The sequence below is a fragment of the Aethalodelphis obliquidens genome, unplaced genomic scaffold (genome assembly GCF_003676395.1).
Source record: "Aethalodelphis obliquidens isolate GAN/ISIS:26980383/991018 unplaced genomic scaffold, ASM367639v1 scaffold35, whole genome shotgun sequence".
NCBI classification, from domain to species: Eukaryota; Metazoa; Chordata; class Mammalia; order Artiodactyla; family Delphinidae; genus Aethalodelphis; species Aethalodelphis obliquidens.
The window spans coordinates 10790626-10804819 of NW_020837979.1; the positions used below are offsets into that span (position 1 = coordinate 10790626).

The following is a 14194-nucleotide window of genomic DNA, read 5'->3' on the forward strand; positions in this document are numbered from 1 at the left end:
GAAGAGCCCAAAGAAACAACTAGAAGGTAGTGAGGAAAAGAGGCAGAGACAGGAAGGAGAGAAACACCTGAGGAGAGAGAAGGAAGTCCGCATCTAACCTGCTGGAGAGCAGCCTTACCCAATGGAGAGATGGGAACTGTCAGCCGGAGGACTGAGGGAAGGCATGGAGAACATCAGTGGGCCGACCTAAGACTCACACACAGTGGGAACAGAAGGGGGGAATCGTATGCTATCGTTCACTCTGACATTACAGAAATAACCCAACCTTCACACTCAGAGAAGGGAGAGAGCAGGGGAGGGGCTCATGAATGCTGCCTGGGGGAGAGGTGGGGAGGTGCCAGGGTGCTATCAAAGCTGGAAACAAGACAGTGGAAGTCGGGTAAGGAAAAGAGGGATTCAAGGAATCCTACGAAGGCATTAGCGTTAAATGCAGTCACAAAAACATGAGCCATCCTAACTGCCGAAGTCATGAATACAGCAAATTTTGAGAGCAGAGAAAACAGACCAAAGATACACAGTAAATATAAGAAGTGCGGTATAAATACAGAAATATAAAAACTAGACACACCTTATTATTAGTAAATCTGAACTCAACACTAAAAGAAAAAGATCTTCAGATTGAATCACAAAGCAAAACCCAGCTGTGTGGTTTGTAAGAGCTTGTCCTTAAATCATCAGAGGTGCGAGGGCTATACCAACAGACATGCTCAACTGAGAGTAGGAATTGGGATTTTTACACCAGGGGAAGGAAAATTAAGGCTCAAAACCCTTCAGAGAGACCAAGAAGGTCTTTGGGGTCGGGGTGGGGGGCCCCGGGGGCACCTGTCCAGCATTAAAGGCCATCCCAGGGCCTGGGCTGGTCCACTGCAGCTTGATTTGCTCAGGGATGTTCAGGTTTACAGCTCTCTATACGTATAGCCCCCTTTAGGTAGGAAGTTTTATTACTGGGCAGCTGCTACACAGTATTACTGGGTAATCACTGCAATTGCCAGACAGAAACTATCTAGCTCTTCGTCTCTTTTTTTTCCCCTGGAAATGTCTAATTTTGCCAAGAAATTTCTGGTAAGGTTCCCAGGAACCTCACAGTCAAGTCTTGTAAAAAGCCGACTCCTTTCAGGAAGCAATACAGTTGTTCAACGCTCTCTATCCCATGAAGGTTTAGCATTTTCCTCGAGTCCTCAAAACCTCCATCAGCAAACGACCACGGTACTTTTCAGTCTGTGACACCCAGTCTGTGCTGCCCCAGAAGGCCAAGGTGGAAGCAGCTGGGCTAAGGGTTGGTTCTCTCCTCAAGGTGGCCGCTGAGGGGCAAACGCAGAACCAACAGGACTGGGCAATGGGCCACACTATGTCTCCATCCACACACCTGTGACTCCGTCCCAGGAAGCCTGACACAAATGGGGCCAACCCCAAGGCGTTCCAGTTACTCAGCTAAAAGGTCGCCCATTCTTCCTCTAGTCAGAGAGTCCCCTCAGTATGTTAGGGGAAACCCAAGGCCACTCTGGGGGTCACTGCTGCTGCAGCACTGAGGCTGGTGCCATTCGGGGGAGCTGGTGCAAGGATTACAGAACTGCAGAGACAGTTGGGGCTTTCAGAGAACAGCTGAGTGTCTGATAATGGAAAAGGCAAGTGAACAGTACTGGGAGCTCAGGGGAGACAACCAAGGGCCTGGAAACTCCATAAGCAAAGCCCAGGGGAGAACAAGCGGTGGGGACTCGGGATGGGCTGTGTTCACATCTGGGTCATTACATCCCACACAGCATCACAGCGTCTGCTCAGGAACTCAAGCAGAAAGGGTGTTGATAAAGGGAAGCAGATGGAGGGGTTTTTGGAGCAGAGGATGAAGAAGCCCCAACAAACCTCCAGAAACTCCAGGGCGGGGCCCCCGGGCAGAGCTGGTATTAACGCCCTGCTGCCAGGTATGCACCATCTGCCCTCGTGTCCGCCTATAACGGCTTCGCCTCCTCTCCCACCTCCCGGCCTTGCCTGGGCATCTCTCGCTGGCACCTCCCAACGGCACACTCTTACCTGGTCCCATATGGGAAACACAGGTGGAGGCTAAGGAGAGAGGAGGAGGTGGTGAAGATGCCGAGTTGACATCCAGGCCCCTCACAGGGCACAGGGGATGACCTACAGGTGAACCAGTGCGACAGAGGGGGTGTGGAGGGAGGTGACCAGACAGCACCTGTGCCCTCCTCTGGGGACCCGCAGAGATTTCATCGCCTGAGGGCTGGAGCTCCTCTCATCTAGATCTTACCGGGCAGGAGACTGCAGCCAGGGATGCTAATTACAGTGGATTTGCTAAGGATTCTTCCCTCAACTCCAGAGTTATACACATTTGCCCAAAATATCTTCTTAATCTCTGAAATGGCACAGTAAGCAGAATTAAAATATTCTTGATAAGTGAAAGATATGCACACAAATAAACACAAATGAAAGAAAAACAAGTGGCACCAACTAGCTTCCAACCACCGTCCCTGTGATGAGTCCCCCAGTAAGGTGACTCCACAGATCAGCACCTGGCATGTCTGGGCTCTGAAAGCACACGGTCCACAGTGTCCCAAGGCCCTGCACCTGCGCATAAGACTCAGGATGGCGCCACTGACTACAGAGGCAAGGCGAGACACTTCACACCTGAGTACTGGAGTAAAAGCAGCGGAAATTAAGAACATGTGCTTATTTACAGATTTTCATTGCTTTTATTGAGCTTAGTATGAAATTAATTCTTTTCCTAAATTTCCTACTTCATGTTTTAATGTACCATGGAAGAAATACTTTCAGCTAAAAGAGAAAATTTTTAATTAAGATAGTTGTTGTAATGACCAAGAAAGCAACACAGGCTAATTCAATTAATCTAATTCCAAGAAATTACACAAAGGCCTTTGTTTTTCCAAAGATGCACAGAGAAAGGAAGAGTCGGTGTGTCTGCTTTTTAAAGGTGTTCATAAACTCTGCCTGGTGCAACGTCCTTGTAACTTACATTTAACCGGCCTCTTCCTGAGGGTCTACTGGACCAGGAAGAAAGGCAGTAATGGACCAGGTTCTCGGGTAGAAACAGCGTGGTCTGGGCGCCCAGGCTGGTCTGGGCTGCGATGGGGAGCGGTGCGGACTTGGGCCAGCCACCCCTCCCTGAGCCTCCGGGTCCCAGCTGTAGAACGAGGGGCAGGACGAGATGCCACCTGAGGGAGCTTCTGGTGCAGCTGCCTGATAGATGGGTTCCCCTCGTCTGGGGCCTGAAAGTCCTGCCCTCTGAGCAGCCCCCACTTTCCATCCTAGCCTCACTTTCACTCAAGAACATAAGATGGAGCAAAGCAAGAGGATGGAGAACAGGCAAGTCTTCCTTATCCACAGGCAAAATCAAGGATGTGGTTTTAGGGGCTCTTCTTTTATCGAAAAAGACTTTTCGGAAGCTTGTGACTGTAATGAGAAGCAACCAGTGTATTTTGGAGTAGGGGGAACCTGGCCTTGGAAGCAGGAAAAGTCACCTGGGAAGCTTCGGAACCAGCGTGGGTATCTGCCGGTATCTGCCGGGCGCAGTAAGTGCTGACAGAGGCCTCCACGTGGAGGGGGTGCTTTTCCGACCTCACCTCTGCTTCCTTCCACTGCTGGTTAAAAATTGCAGACACAGGGGTACAGAGGTGACCAAATCCTGTCCCCTCCCCTATTGCTTAACTGGAGAGATCTTCATACAGTGAGGCATTTTTCCCCAAGATTTGGTCAGTATGAGGATGGGGAACCCAGAAGAGAGGCCCCCAACCCTGTATGAAGGAGGCGACAAAGTCTTCCTGCTTTGGTCTCAGATTGGTCCACGGCCTTCAGTTTCACCCAGTTCCCAACATCCTCTCCCGGCCTGGCCTACTCCGGTCGCTCAGACTGGGCTTTGGCATGTGCTTCCCTTGGAATTGTCACAAGTCCATTCCTCTGACAACTCCTGCCTCGGCTCCCACAGGCTCTGGCTTCCAGTCCAATGCTGGCTCCCATGCTCGGGCCTGTCTACAGCCCAGCAGGCTCACCGGCCTCCCACCAAGCGTGTTTGCACACTGACCACCAGGCTGAGAGATGAGAGCCCCCCTCCTTCCTGCCTCCTGTAGGATGTCAGGAGATCCCCTAAGCTGGGACATGCCCCTCTCCATATGCTGTGAAGTCAGCTGGTTTCTAGACAAAGGGTGAGAAAGCGGCCTTATTCAAGTAAGATTACGCAGCACCAAGGAGAAGTTCTGTGAGGCTTACACCAATGGTGTCCTGCGGCTAAGGCCTGGTGTCTATGCCTCAGAGCTTCCCACAAGTTCGTGCCTTCACTCCTTTGGAAGACACTCGAGCGAGGAGCACAGATGTCAGCATCCGTCGGGGAAACAGTAATAACCTGAGTGTGTGTGTGACTGTATACTGTTTCTTTAATCATGTCCATCTATGGAGGCAATGACATGCACTCCATCTGTGTAAGCAGAGAAGATGGATGGACAAGTAAGGAATCATACTGTGACAGACATTACCAGTACTCACCAGTGTCTAGTTCTCCCCTTTGTGAAAGAACACGTACAAGGTGGAGCCATTTATTTCACGCCAACAGGCTGTAGCCAGAAGTGACATAGGCCACTTCTGGGCCAAAACACTCAACGCTGGATGCGTTTCCCCAGCTCTTTCCTGCCATGGCTGTGAGGAGGCTAAAACATTCCGGATGGTGAGAGCCATACTCCCAAGATTTTTTGAGAGCCCACAAAGAGCTGGCAGTGACTTCTGCGATGATCCTAACGTGTTTGCTCGGGAGCAGACTGTCCAGAACATCATCTGTGCTCCTCGGGAGGCCCCAAATATAAAGACAATGCTGTTTCCAGACCATCTGCAATCTTCCATCCTGCTCTCTCCCTTAGAAAGCCTGATTTTTGCTTTTGTTGACAGCATTCCAATGACTGTTCTCCTTCGTACACGAGAGTTCATACGTGTGCAAATAACTCAAGTCATTCTCCAATCAGAGAAAAGCTTAGAAGTTATAAACAATGGAGAGTGCAGACAGCAACAGCTGCCCAGTGCTGAGTTCTCTATACCCTGATTCAAATGGAATTTCCATAACCTACCATTTTAATTTTTTTCTTTTCTTTTTAATTAGAAGAAAAAACTCTTTAAGTGTGAAGGAAGCACAGTTCACCCTCCCTATCAGCCACCTTGCCTATGCTTCACACACAGGGGCAAGTCCCGGGGCGGGCACACAGGTGGAACAGTGAAGGTCTGAAGAGAACCACTGATGCACGCCTTCCGGACGCAAGCCCCCTCTGCAGGAGCAAACACCACATGGGTTTTTGTCAAACTCTCAATGGAAACATTTCTATTTGCTTTCATTTTTACTTTTAAAGCTAAACCCCACAATTCAGGGTGTGGAAACGTGAAATCACTGGATGGACCTTGCAGCTTCGACCAGTTTACAGTCCCACCGGCCATTTAGGAGGCAGAGGGCACATCAGTATCTGGACAGCAGGGAGCCGCCTTCTTCCTGGACTGGAAACCTGAAGCTGCAGACACCTTTATACAAATCCCCTTCCTCAGCATCTGGTCCAGAAACTTGATACAGACATATGTTCTCTAAATCCTGGGTGAAAATGAACTTTTTTTAAAAGTAAATTTATTTATTTCATTTCATTTATTTTATTTTTGGCTGTGTTGGGTCTTCATTGCTGTGAGCGGGCTTTTCTCTACTTGCGGCGAGCATGGGCTACTCTTCGTCGTGGTGCACGGGCTTCTCGTTGCCGTGGCTTCTCTTGTTGTGGAGCACGGGCTCTAGGCGCACGGGCTTCAGTAGTTGTGGCACACGGGCTCAGTAGTTGTAGTTCGCGGGCTCTAGAGTGCAGGCTCAGTAGTTGTGGCACACAGGCTTAGTCGCTCTGCGGCATGTGGGATCTTCCTGGACCAGGGCTCAAACCCGTGTCCCCTGCATTGGCAGGCGGATTCTTAACCACTACGCCACCAGGGAAACCCCTGCACTTTTATTTTAAAATATAATTTCTGAAGACCTCTCTGTAGTGGAAATTTCTTATTTTTTCTATTTAGAGCAGGCTTCATGTTGGGTAATTCTTCATTAGGGTATAAATCTCCTCCTGTTTAAGATGATCGATCATACTATGAGGATGCCTGGCACTGTCACAGGATGTACGAACTTACTTTAGAGAAGACTATGGTGACACCTTAGGAAATGCTAAAAGCCCTTCATTGCTGCAGAAAGTAAAACTATATGACAGAGCTTCTTTAAAAACTTTGCATTTCTGAGCATAAAGTCACTTCACCTGAATCACCTGAAATCTTTTTGAAAGATTTCGAAAACTAATATCCATCTCAGCCCCCACTGCTCTACTCTCTGAAACCCCAAACTAAAGTAATCATCAAGAGTTTTGAAAACAAACCAAAAAATTTTATTTACAAAAGTAAATTTTCACTCATTTTTATGTTCTCATAATGTTAATGCCAACAGCAACAGTCTCTGGGATATTTAAAACCCTTGATTTTAAAATGCATTGAGGTTTGTGCAGCTCATTTCCCCCCCAGTTATATTATAAAACTTATAAAGGTTTCTTTAGCTTTGTTGTTTGGGCACGCTTTTGTGCAGAAGTCACTTTTCAGGGTAGGCTTACCACCAGACATGATCACATAAGCATTGGCTGTGGATTTCCAAGAAGCAAAGGAGCCAATCTCAGCAAAGCTCGCACTGGCATCTTCAGCTGTTTAAATTTGAAGAGAAGTTCTGCGAAACTTGTGTTCCCTAAAGAAATGCAATTGGAGGGAAGGGGTCACGTATCTAAATAAATTCAGCGACACATCCTCTTTCAAAGAAGCTTAAGACACATAATCACATTTCAAGCTGGCGTTCTTCCATTTGAAAACAATTACTGAAAGATAATATTTAAACTATGAATTTCCCTAATGCACTATAGGGTATGATTTGATATAAAATTTTAATTTATCCATTCTGTACTTCAGAAATTGACCTGTAACCATATGTGAAACTATTAATACTGTTCAAATACATATATTACTTAAATATAATTAATAAATGTGCCCATCTATCCTCAATTACCATAATCCATGCACTTAATAATTTACCTAAAAAAAAAGACACAGGCTCAAAATGAGTAACAGAGAAGTTAATCTAAAGCCTCTTCCTCTAACAAGCAATGGTTCCCAACCTTGGTCCAACAGAGTCTGATGTAACTTATGTGGAGTACAGCCTGGGATCTGGAGCTCTGAAAGCTGCCCAGGTGATTCTGATGTGCAGCCAAGGTCAAGAACCACTGCTCTAAGGGGACGCAGTAAGTGTATGACCTGCAAATTCTATTAAGCATCATCTTCCTCTTTGCCTCCATCCTCACCACACGCCACTGTCCACAGTTCCCTTTCCTCAGCCCCAACATATACACATACATGATCCCGATGAGTCTCTAAGCCACAACAAGCATCCTAGTAGACATGCAGACAGCAGAGTGTACAGGTGGGTCATATGATCCCATGAAGATGGACAGAGAAGAGTCTCATGATATGAATCGAGTGGCTTTCTGATAAAAGCATAACTAACACAAGAAAGAGTTGTAATGCTGCACAAAATATGAAGAAAGCAACTATTTCTCTTCAGTATTTCCTTTTATCGACTCTGCCAGTAATCTGTGAATTAAATGTGTTTAATAAACCTCAACAGGAATTAAGAGAGATTTCCTATTTAATTGTTATCCACAGTGTTCCCAAGACCTTGCTAAAACTCAAAGACAGAGAACAAATACATATGAGCTATGGAAAATATCTCCAATGTTCTGATACACTGTGGACTCTAACAGACCATTTAGACTTTTTTTTTTTTTTTGGCCACAACACACGGCATGAGGGATCTTAGTTCCCTGACCAAGGACTGAACCCTCACCCCCTGCAGTGGAAGCACAGAGTCCTAACCACTGGACCACCAGGGAAGTCCCCAGACCATTTAGACTTAATGTGACTATCACTATGGTTAGGTTTAAATGTATCATCTTGCCATTTGTTTTCTATTTTCTCTGTCTGTTCTCTGGTTCCCCCTTTTCCTCTCTCTTGGACTGAGTACTTTTTATGATTCCACTATAGCTCCTTTATTGCTTATTGGCTCTAACTCTGTTTTCTTATCTTAGTGGTTGCTTTATGATTTATAGTATCATCTCTATCACAGATTACCTTCAAGTAAGATTATACCTCTTCACAGGTAGTATAAGGGCCTTATGGCTGTAATTCCATTTCTCCCTGCCCAGCCTCTGAGCTATTATTGTCATACATTTTGCTTTTCAGATTTTATAAACCCCATAGTACATTTTTATTATTGTTATAAGTCAATTATCTTTAAAACGTATTTTTAAAAGAAACAAACCTTATGTATATCTCCATGTAGTTACCATCTCCAATGCTCTTCATTCCTTTGTGTAGATCCATATTTCAATCTGACACTATTTTCCTTCTGCCTCAAGGACTTACTGTAACATTTCCAGTAGTGTGGGTCTGCTGTTGATGAATTGTCCCAGCTTTTGTGTGTCTGAAAAAGGCTTTATTTCATGGTCTTTTTTTTTTTGAAAGATATTTTTGCTGGGTATAAAATTCTAACTAGATAGTGGTTTTCCTTTGAGTCCTTTACAGATGTTACTCCACTAATTTATCACTTGCATTGTTTCCTATGAAAAATATGCTATCACTCTTATTTTTTTCTCTGTAACATGTCTTTTTCCTCTGGCTGCTTTGAAGACTTTTTATCATTAGTTTTAGGCAATTTGGTTATTATGTGCCTTGGTGCGACTTTCTTCATGTTTCTCAGGCTTGGGATTCATTGAACTTCTTGCAACTGTGGACCTCAGTTTTCATTAAACTTGTAAATTTTCCACCCATTATTTCTTCGAGTATTTTTTTCTGTCCCTCTCCCCCATTTTTCTCTTCTTCAGGGACTCCAATCTCATGTAAATTGGGTCCTTTAAGTCCCAGAGCTTACTCCATTTTTAATGCTCTGTTGCTTTTTTTTTTTTTAATTTTTTTCTTTTTGCATTTCATTTTGGATAGTTTCTAATGCTATGTCTTCAAACTCAGTATTTTTTTTTATTCTGCAATGTCTAATCTGCTATTAATCCCATTCAGTGTGTTTTTCTCAGAATTATAGTTTTCACCTCTTAAAGTTCAGTTAGATTCTTTTTATATTTCCATATCTCTTAATGTTCTGAAATATGGAATAATGTTATATGGAATTGAGTTATAATAACTGTCTTAATGTCCTTGTCTGCTAACATCCATGTCAATTCCAGGTCAGTTGTAATTGATTTCTCACCTCCTTCATTATAGGCTGTATTTTCCTGTTTCTTTGTATGCCAGACATCATGAATTTTACCATAGGTGCTGGATATTTTCGTATTTCTGTATTCTTGAGCTTTCAGGATATAGTTATATTACTTGAAAAGCAGTTTGATCCTTTTGTGTCATGCCTTTAAGATTTTTAAAGTGGGCTAAAATATTTTAGTCTAAGGCTAAATATTTCTGTTTAATCTGTTTAGTCTAGGGCTAAATATTTCCCATCATGGAGGCAAGACCACACTGAGTACAGCCCCTCAAATTGTGAAATTGTGGGAACAGACACTGTTCCTGAACCTGTTCAAACTGGTTCTCTCTAATCCATTAGGACAGTTCTTCCCTCAGACTTGGGAAACTTCTTCACATGCATGTGCTGATTAGTAAGGACTCTTCTGATATTTGAGGGGGACCCTCTGCAGACATCTGGCGTTCTCTGTGTGCAGCTCTCTCCTCTCTGGCACTCTATCATGTAAATTCTAGCTCCTTTGGCTCCCTGTACTCTCAGCTCCATCACCTCAACTGAAGGAGTCTTCCAGGCTCTTCCTGGGTTCCCTCTCCCTCCTTCACAGTCTGGAAACTCTCAAGGCTGTTAGCTTTTTAGGGCCAATCACAGGGCTTATGTCATTTGTTTCTCATCTCTCAGGGATCACTCTTCTTCATTACCTGATATACGTCTCAAAAGCCATTGTTTCATATGCAGCGTCCAGTTTTCTTTGTTGTTTTTTCAGCTTGTTTATTTTGTGTTGTTTTGTTTTCTTTTTTCAGGCAGGATAGTAAATCAGATCTCTGTTACTCCATCCTGGATGAAAAAGGAAGTCTATGCTTTCAATTTTTTTCTTCTTTTATTTTTAGTACCTTGACTTTTATGCAACTAGGTGTGGTTTTCTTTGTATTTATCTTGCTCAGGGGTCACTGTAGGTTGATGTTCATCATCCATTTTTCAAAATTCTTAGCCTCTGTCTCTTTAAATACGGCTTCTATCTCATGTTCTCTCTCCTCAGATTCTGGGATCTCAACTACATGCATGTTCGACTTGTTCACTGTGTTCCAAATCTCTTTTCTGAATTTTCCATTCATTTTTCTCTCTGTGCTTCAATCTGTTTATTTTCTACACACTTGTCTTGCAGTTCATTTATCTGCTGTGTCTAATATGTTAATTAATCTACACACTGAATTCTTTTTTCTTTTTTTTCCTCTTTTTTTTTTGCTGCACCCACACAGCTTACAGGATCTTAGTTTCCCGACCAGGAGTCAAACCTGGGCCCTGGGCAGTGAAAGCATGGAATCCTAAGAACTGAACTGCCAGGGAATTTCCTATATACTGATTTCTTAATTTTAGTTATATTTTTCAGTTTTAGAATTTCCAATTAACTCTCACTGATTCCAGATTTCTGGTGAAATTCTGTATCTTTTCCTCTATTTTCTTGGAAATATTAGTCAGTTATTAGTCATAGTAACTCCAGATACTGGAGTTATGGAAGTCTGATAACTCCAATATCTGGATCACATACAAGTCTCTTTCTTTTACCTTTTACTCCTATTATGTCTTTTAATTGTGATTCAACACTGATACTATGATTTAAAAACTGTAGAAGTTTAAGACATTTTCTTCTTCCTATACAGGTTAATTTTTCTTCTAACAGGGAGGTAGCATGCAGCAGATCTCCTCAATTCTGCTCTAGGCTAATTTTAGGTCTGCTGTGTTTCAGTGTTACCTTTCCTGCTAGGGCTTGGCCCTGCTACTGTTTCATGTGAATGTCTGGGATTGGCAGGCCTTGAGTACTGCCCTTTGTCTCCTTGGCACTATGCTGTTGTTGGAATCATTGCCCACATTTTTAGCCTCCTGGTTTCTGCTAGATTTCTTGAAGTTTTATCCTGCGCATGTGCAGGTTAAGATTTGGCAAATGCCTCAAGGGAAGAGTGTGTCCAGGTTTTTGAGTTATTATTCCTCTTGTCCCCTCCTATCTGGGACTTTGCTCCTCAAGTTCTAGCCCTGGGCAATCATTAATCCAACCTCTGGCTCCTCTGCCCAGTAGCACTGCTGCTTTTTGCTGGGACTCTACTTCTTGTAATGAATTGACAAATGCCTCTGGGAGAAAGTCAGAGTAAATATGGAGCTCCTCAAATGAGTCCCTTCTCTCAGGAATTCTTGTCTCTCAATCAAGTCTGGTCACTATGGTTGCCGCCAATTCCTTTAAACTTTATGTAGTTTGTCCACTTTTATATTTGCTTTTGTAGGAGAGTCAGTCTAATGCGAGCAATTCCACTGTGGCCATAACTGCAATAGAAGTCTCTGAATAGTGCATTTTCATCTGAGGTTTTCAAAGCAGCTATAAATCAGTAATATCATTAAACTTTTAAGTTTAAATGATTAAATGGACAAATTTTGTATCTGATTACATATTCTGAAAAATACAGTTAGATGCTAAGATTTTAAACTCTCTATTATGAAAACAATCAAATGTCAATACATACAAAATTAGGTACCTGATCATTTCAAAGCTTTATAATATTAGAAATTAATATTATGTGTTTTAAAAAAATCCAAACTGAAAACCCAAAAAATACAGAAAAATAACTTTAATAAAAATCAATTAACGGAGAAAAAGAATACGAACATTTAGTTTATTAGTATATACTGGTATCTGGGGCCCTGTGAAGAATCCATCTTCTTCTGAACGTAAATAAAGGTTTATGCATGTGTAAAATTCGGATAGTTTGGGGTTTGTTTTTTTTTTCTTCCAGAAAAAATTCTGAAAAATAATACCCAAACATGAATGAAGCCAAAAACCTAACTGGAGAAAATAACTCAGTTTAGAAACACCTCCTAACAAGAAACTAAACCCATCAGCGGGTAATACAGGTACTGAAAAGAGGATGTAGATGTGCAATTACCTTCTAGTCCTATAGACGGCAGGTGCCGTGGGGCTGGCACTGAGTGGTAGACGAGGAAACAGGCCAGCATTTTCAGCTGCGACTCCTCGCAGGGCTGCCCGTTGAGGTAGGCGTGCACACACCCATCACCCCCAGCTGTGAGAGAAGCACACATGGAACAGAACCAATCGATTACAGAGCTGAGAGGCACAAGGAACGCCTTCTTTTTATTATTTTCTCATCAAGAGCTCATTGAGCACTTACCATATACCACACAGGTCCTGTACTGGGCATTAAGGCTACTGTGGTAAACCAGACAGAGTGCCCGTCACTGCGGAGTTTAGAGTGCTGCGGGGGACGGAGATACTACATACCTAACGATGCAAACAAATGCTAATCATAAATTGTGATAAGTGCCATGAGAGTGCAGTGGTCACCATGGTCGTCTCCCCAAACACCCATTCTACCACCCTTCCCTCCACTGTCACATCTGAGGGGACTGACTGCAGCTCCAGGACTGGATCCTGATTTATCTTGGCCAGAGGTTCTCAAACTTTAACAGGCATCAGAATCACCTAGAGGACTGATTAAAACACAGATGGGTGGGTCCCCACAATTTCTTGGATGGGGCCAGAAAAACTGTATTTCTAACAGGTCCCCAAGTGATCCCACTGTTGCTGCTCCAGAGACCACACTGTGAGAACCACTGGTCTGGGACAATCAGGGCAACCCCACTTCCCTGACACAGTGACTGGTTCAAGGACAGGCAGACCTAAGCCATTCAGAGAGACACTCTACCCCGGGGATTGATCGAGGAATGTGGACGAGTTCCAGTGCAAGCCAGAGACACAAGGAGATGCTTGAGAACATGTTTGCTAGAGGCTTCTGGGAAACAAACCCCTCATTCTTATGGCAAAGCTCCTGGAAGCAACTCTATTCTTCCTCTAAGTTGGAGGCAAGGAACTGTTACAGTCAGTTCATTGCCATCAGAAAGAAGTACTCTGAGGATAAAGTCATGGCACAGAGTGTCACTGATGGAACCTCAGAGAAATGGAGCTGGAGCCACTGGAGCGACAGCCTGCCGTAACTGTGGACTTCCAATTATATAAGTTTATAGGTGTCCTACTGTTGGAGCCAGGCTGAGTCAGGCCTTCTATTACTTGCAGACAAAGGCATTTTGATACAGAGAAAAAGGTTGAGAGAGAGAAAGAGAGATATAAAGATGGCAGGAAAGCTGCCTGAGGCAGTGTGGTCTTGGAAGGCCTGTGTGGAAGGGGCATGTAAGTGGAGGCTGCAAGAATGAGTATGAGTTGGGCAGGCAAAGAATGAGAGGAAAAAGGTTCTCGGGAGGGAAAGCAGCACATTCAACAGTTCCGTGGTGAGAAAGAACTCCATGCTTTCAGGGAACTGGAAGGGACCAGGGTGCCTGAGTGGAGTTTGTGAGGAGCAGGTGGTATAGAAAGAGGCTGTAGAGGGAGACAGAGGCCTTGCTGGTCATGCGGGGCCTGCTGGCCACATGCTACAGATTTTTTTCACAACTGAATCAGCAGCCTTTGCGAGGTTTTAAGCAGAAGTGTTGAATCTGTTTACTCTTTGAAAGACCATTGTCAGTTGACTAGAGACAGTGAGAGGGAGATGAGAATGAAAAACAGGAAGACTTGCAGGAGGCTGCAACAGTCGTCCAGGCAAGAAATAATCACGGTTTGTTCTCGGATAGAAGCAGCAAAATGTGGACAGAGTTAGGAGATATTTAAGAGTTAGGACTGAAAGGATGTGGTAATGGATTGGCTACCGCAGAAGACAGGAGAGGGAGGGAGAGGAAGGGGCAAGGGTGACTCCCAGAAAGGTAACGAAGGAATGACCGTGAAACTAAGTGATGAAACTAAGAAAGAATGGTCGGAGGGTTTTTTTTTTTAAAAAAAAGAATTGGGAAAGTGTGCCGTCACAAAGGTCAAGGGAGGTCTGTTTCCATAAGAATGAGAGGGAGCGA

General features: G+C 44.0%; 1 protein-coding gene across 8 annotated transcripts in view; it reads right to left on the reverse strand.

Annotated features, from left to right (window-relative positions):
• ANAPC1 (anaphase promoting complex subunit 1) overlaps positions 1-14194 on the reverse strand; it is a 143749-nt gene that overhangs the window by 35555 nt on the left and 94000 nt on the right. For 6 of the 8 annotated variants that reach the window (XM_027129033.1, XM_027129034.1, XM_027129035.1 and 3 more), the window contains 2 exons: positions 12226-12360; positions 6379-6748 (listed from right to left, as the gene is read on the reverse strand). In XM_027129033.1, coding sequence (XP_026984834.1) covers positions 6633-6748; positions 12226-12360 — 251 coding nt within the window. In that variant the 3' untranslated portion in view covers positions 6379-6632. Of the gene's footprint in view, positions 1-5955; positions 6090-6378; positions 6749-12225; positions 12361-14194 lie in introns of those variants that run through there. The other 2 variants (XM_027129032.1, XR_003437693.1) reach the window with 2 other exon arrangements.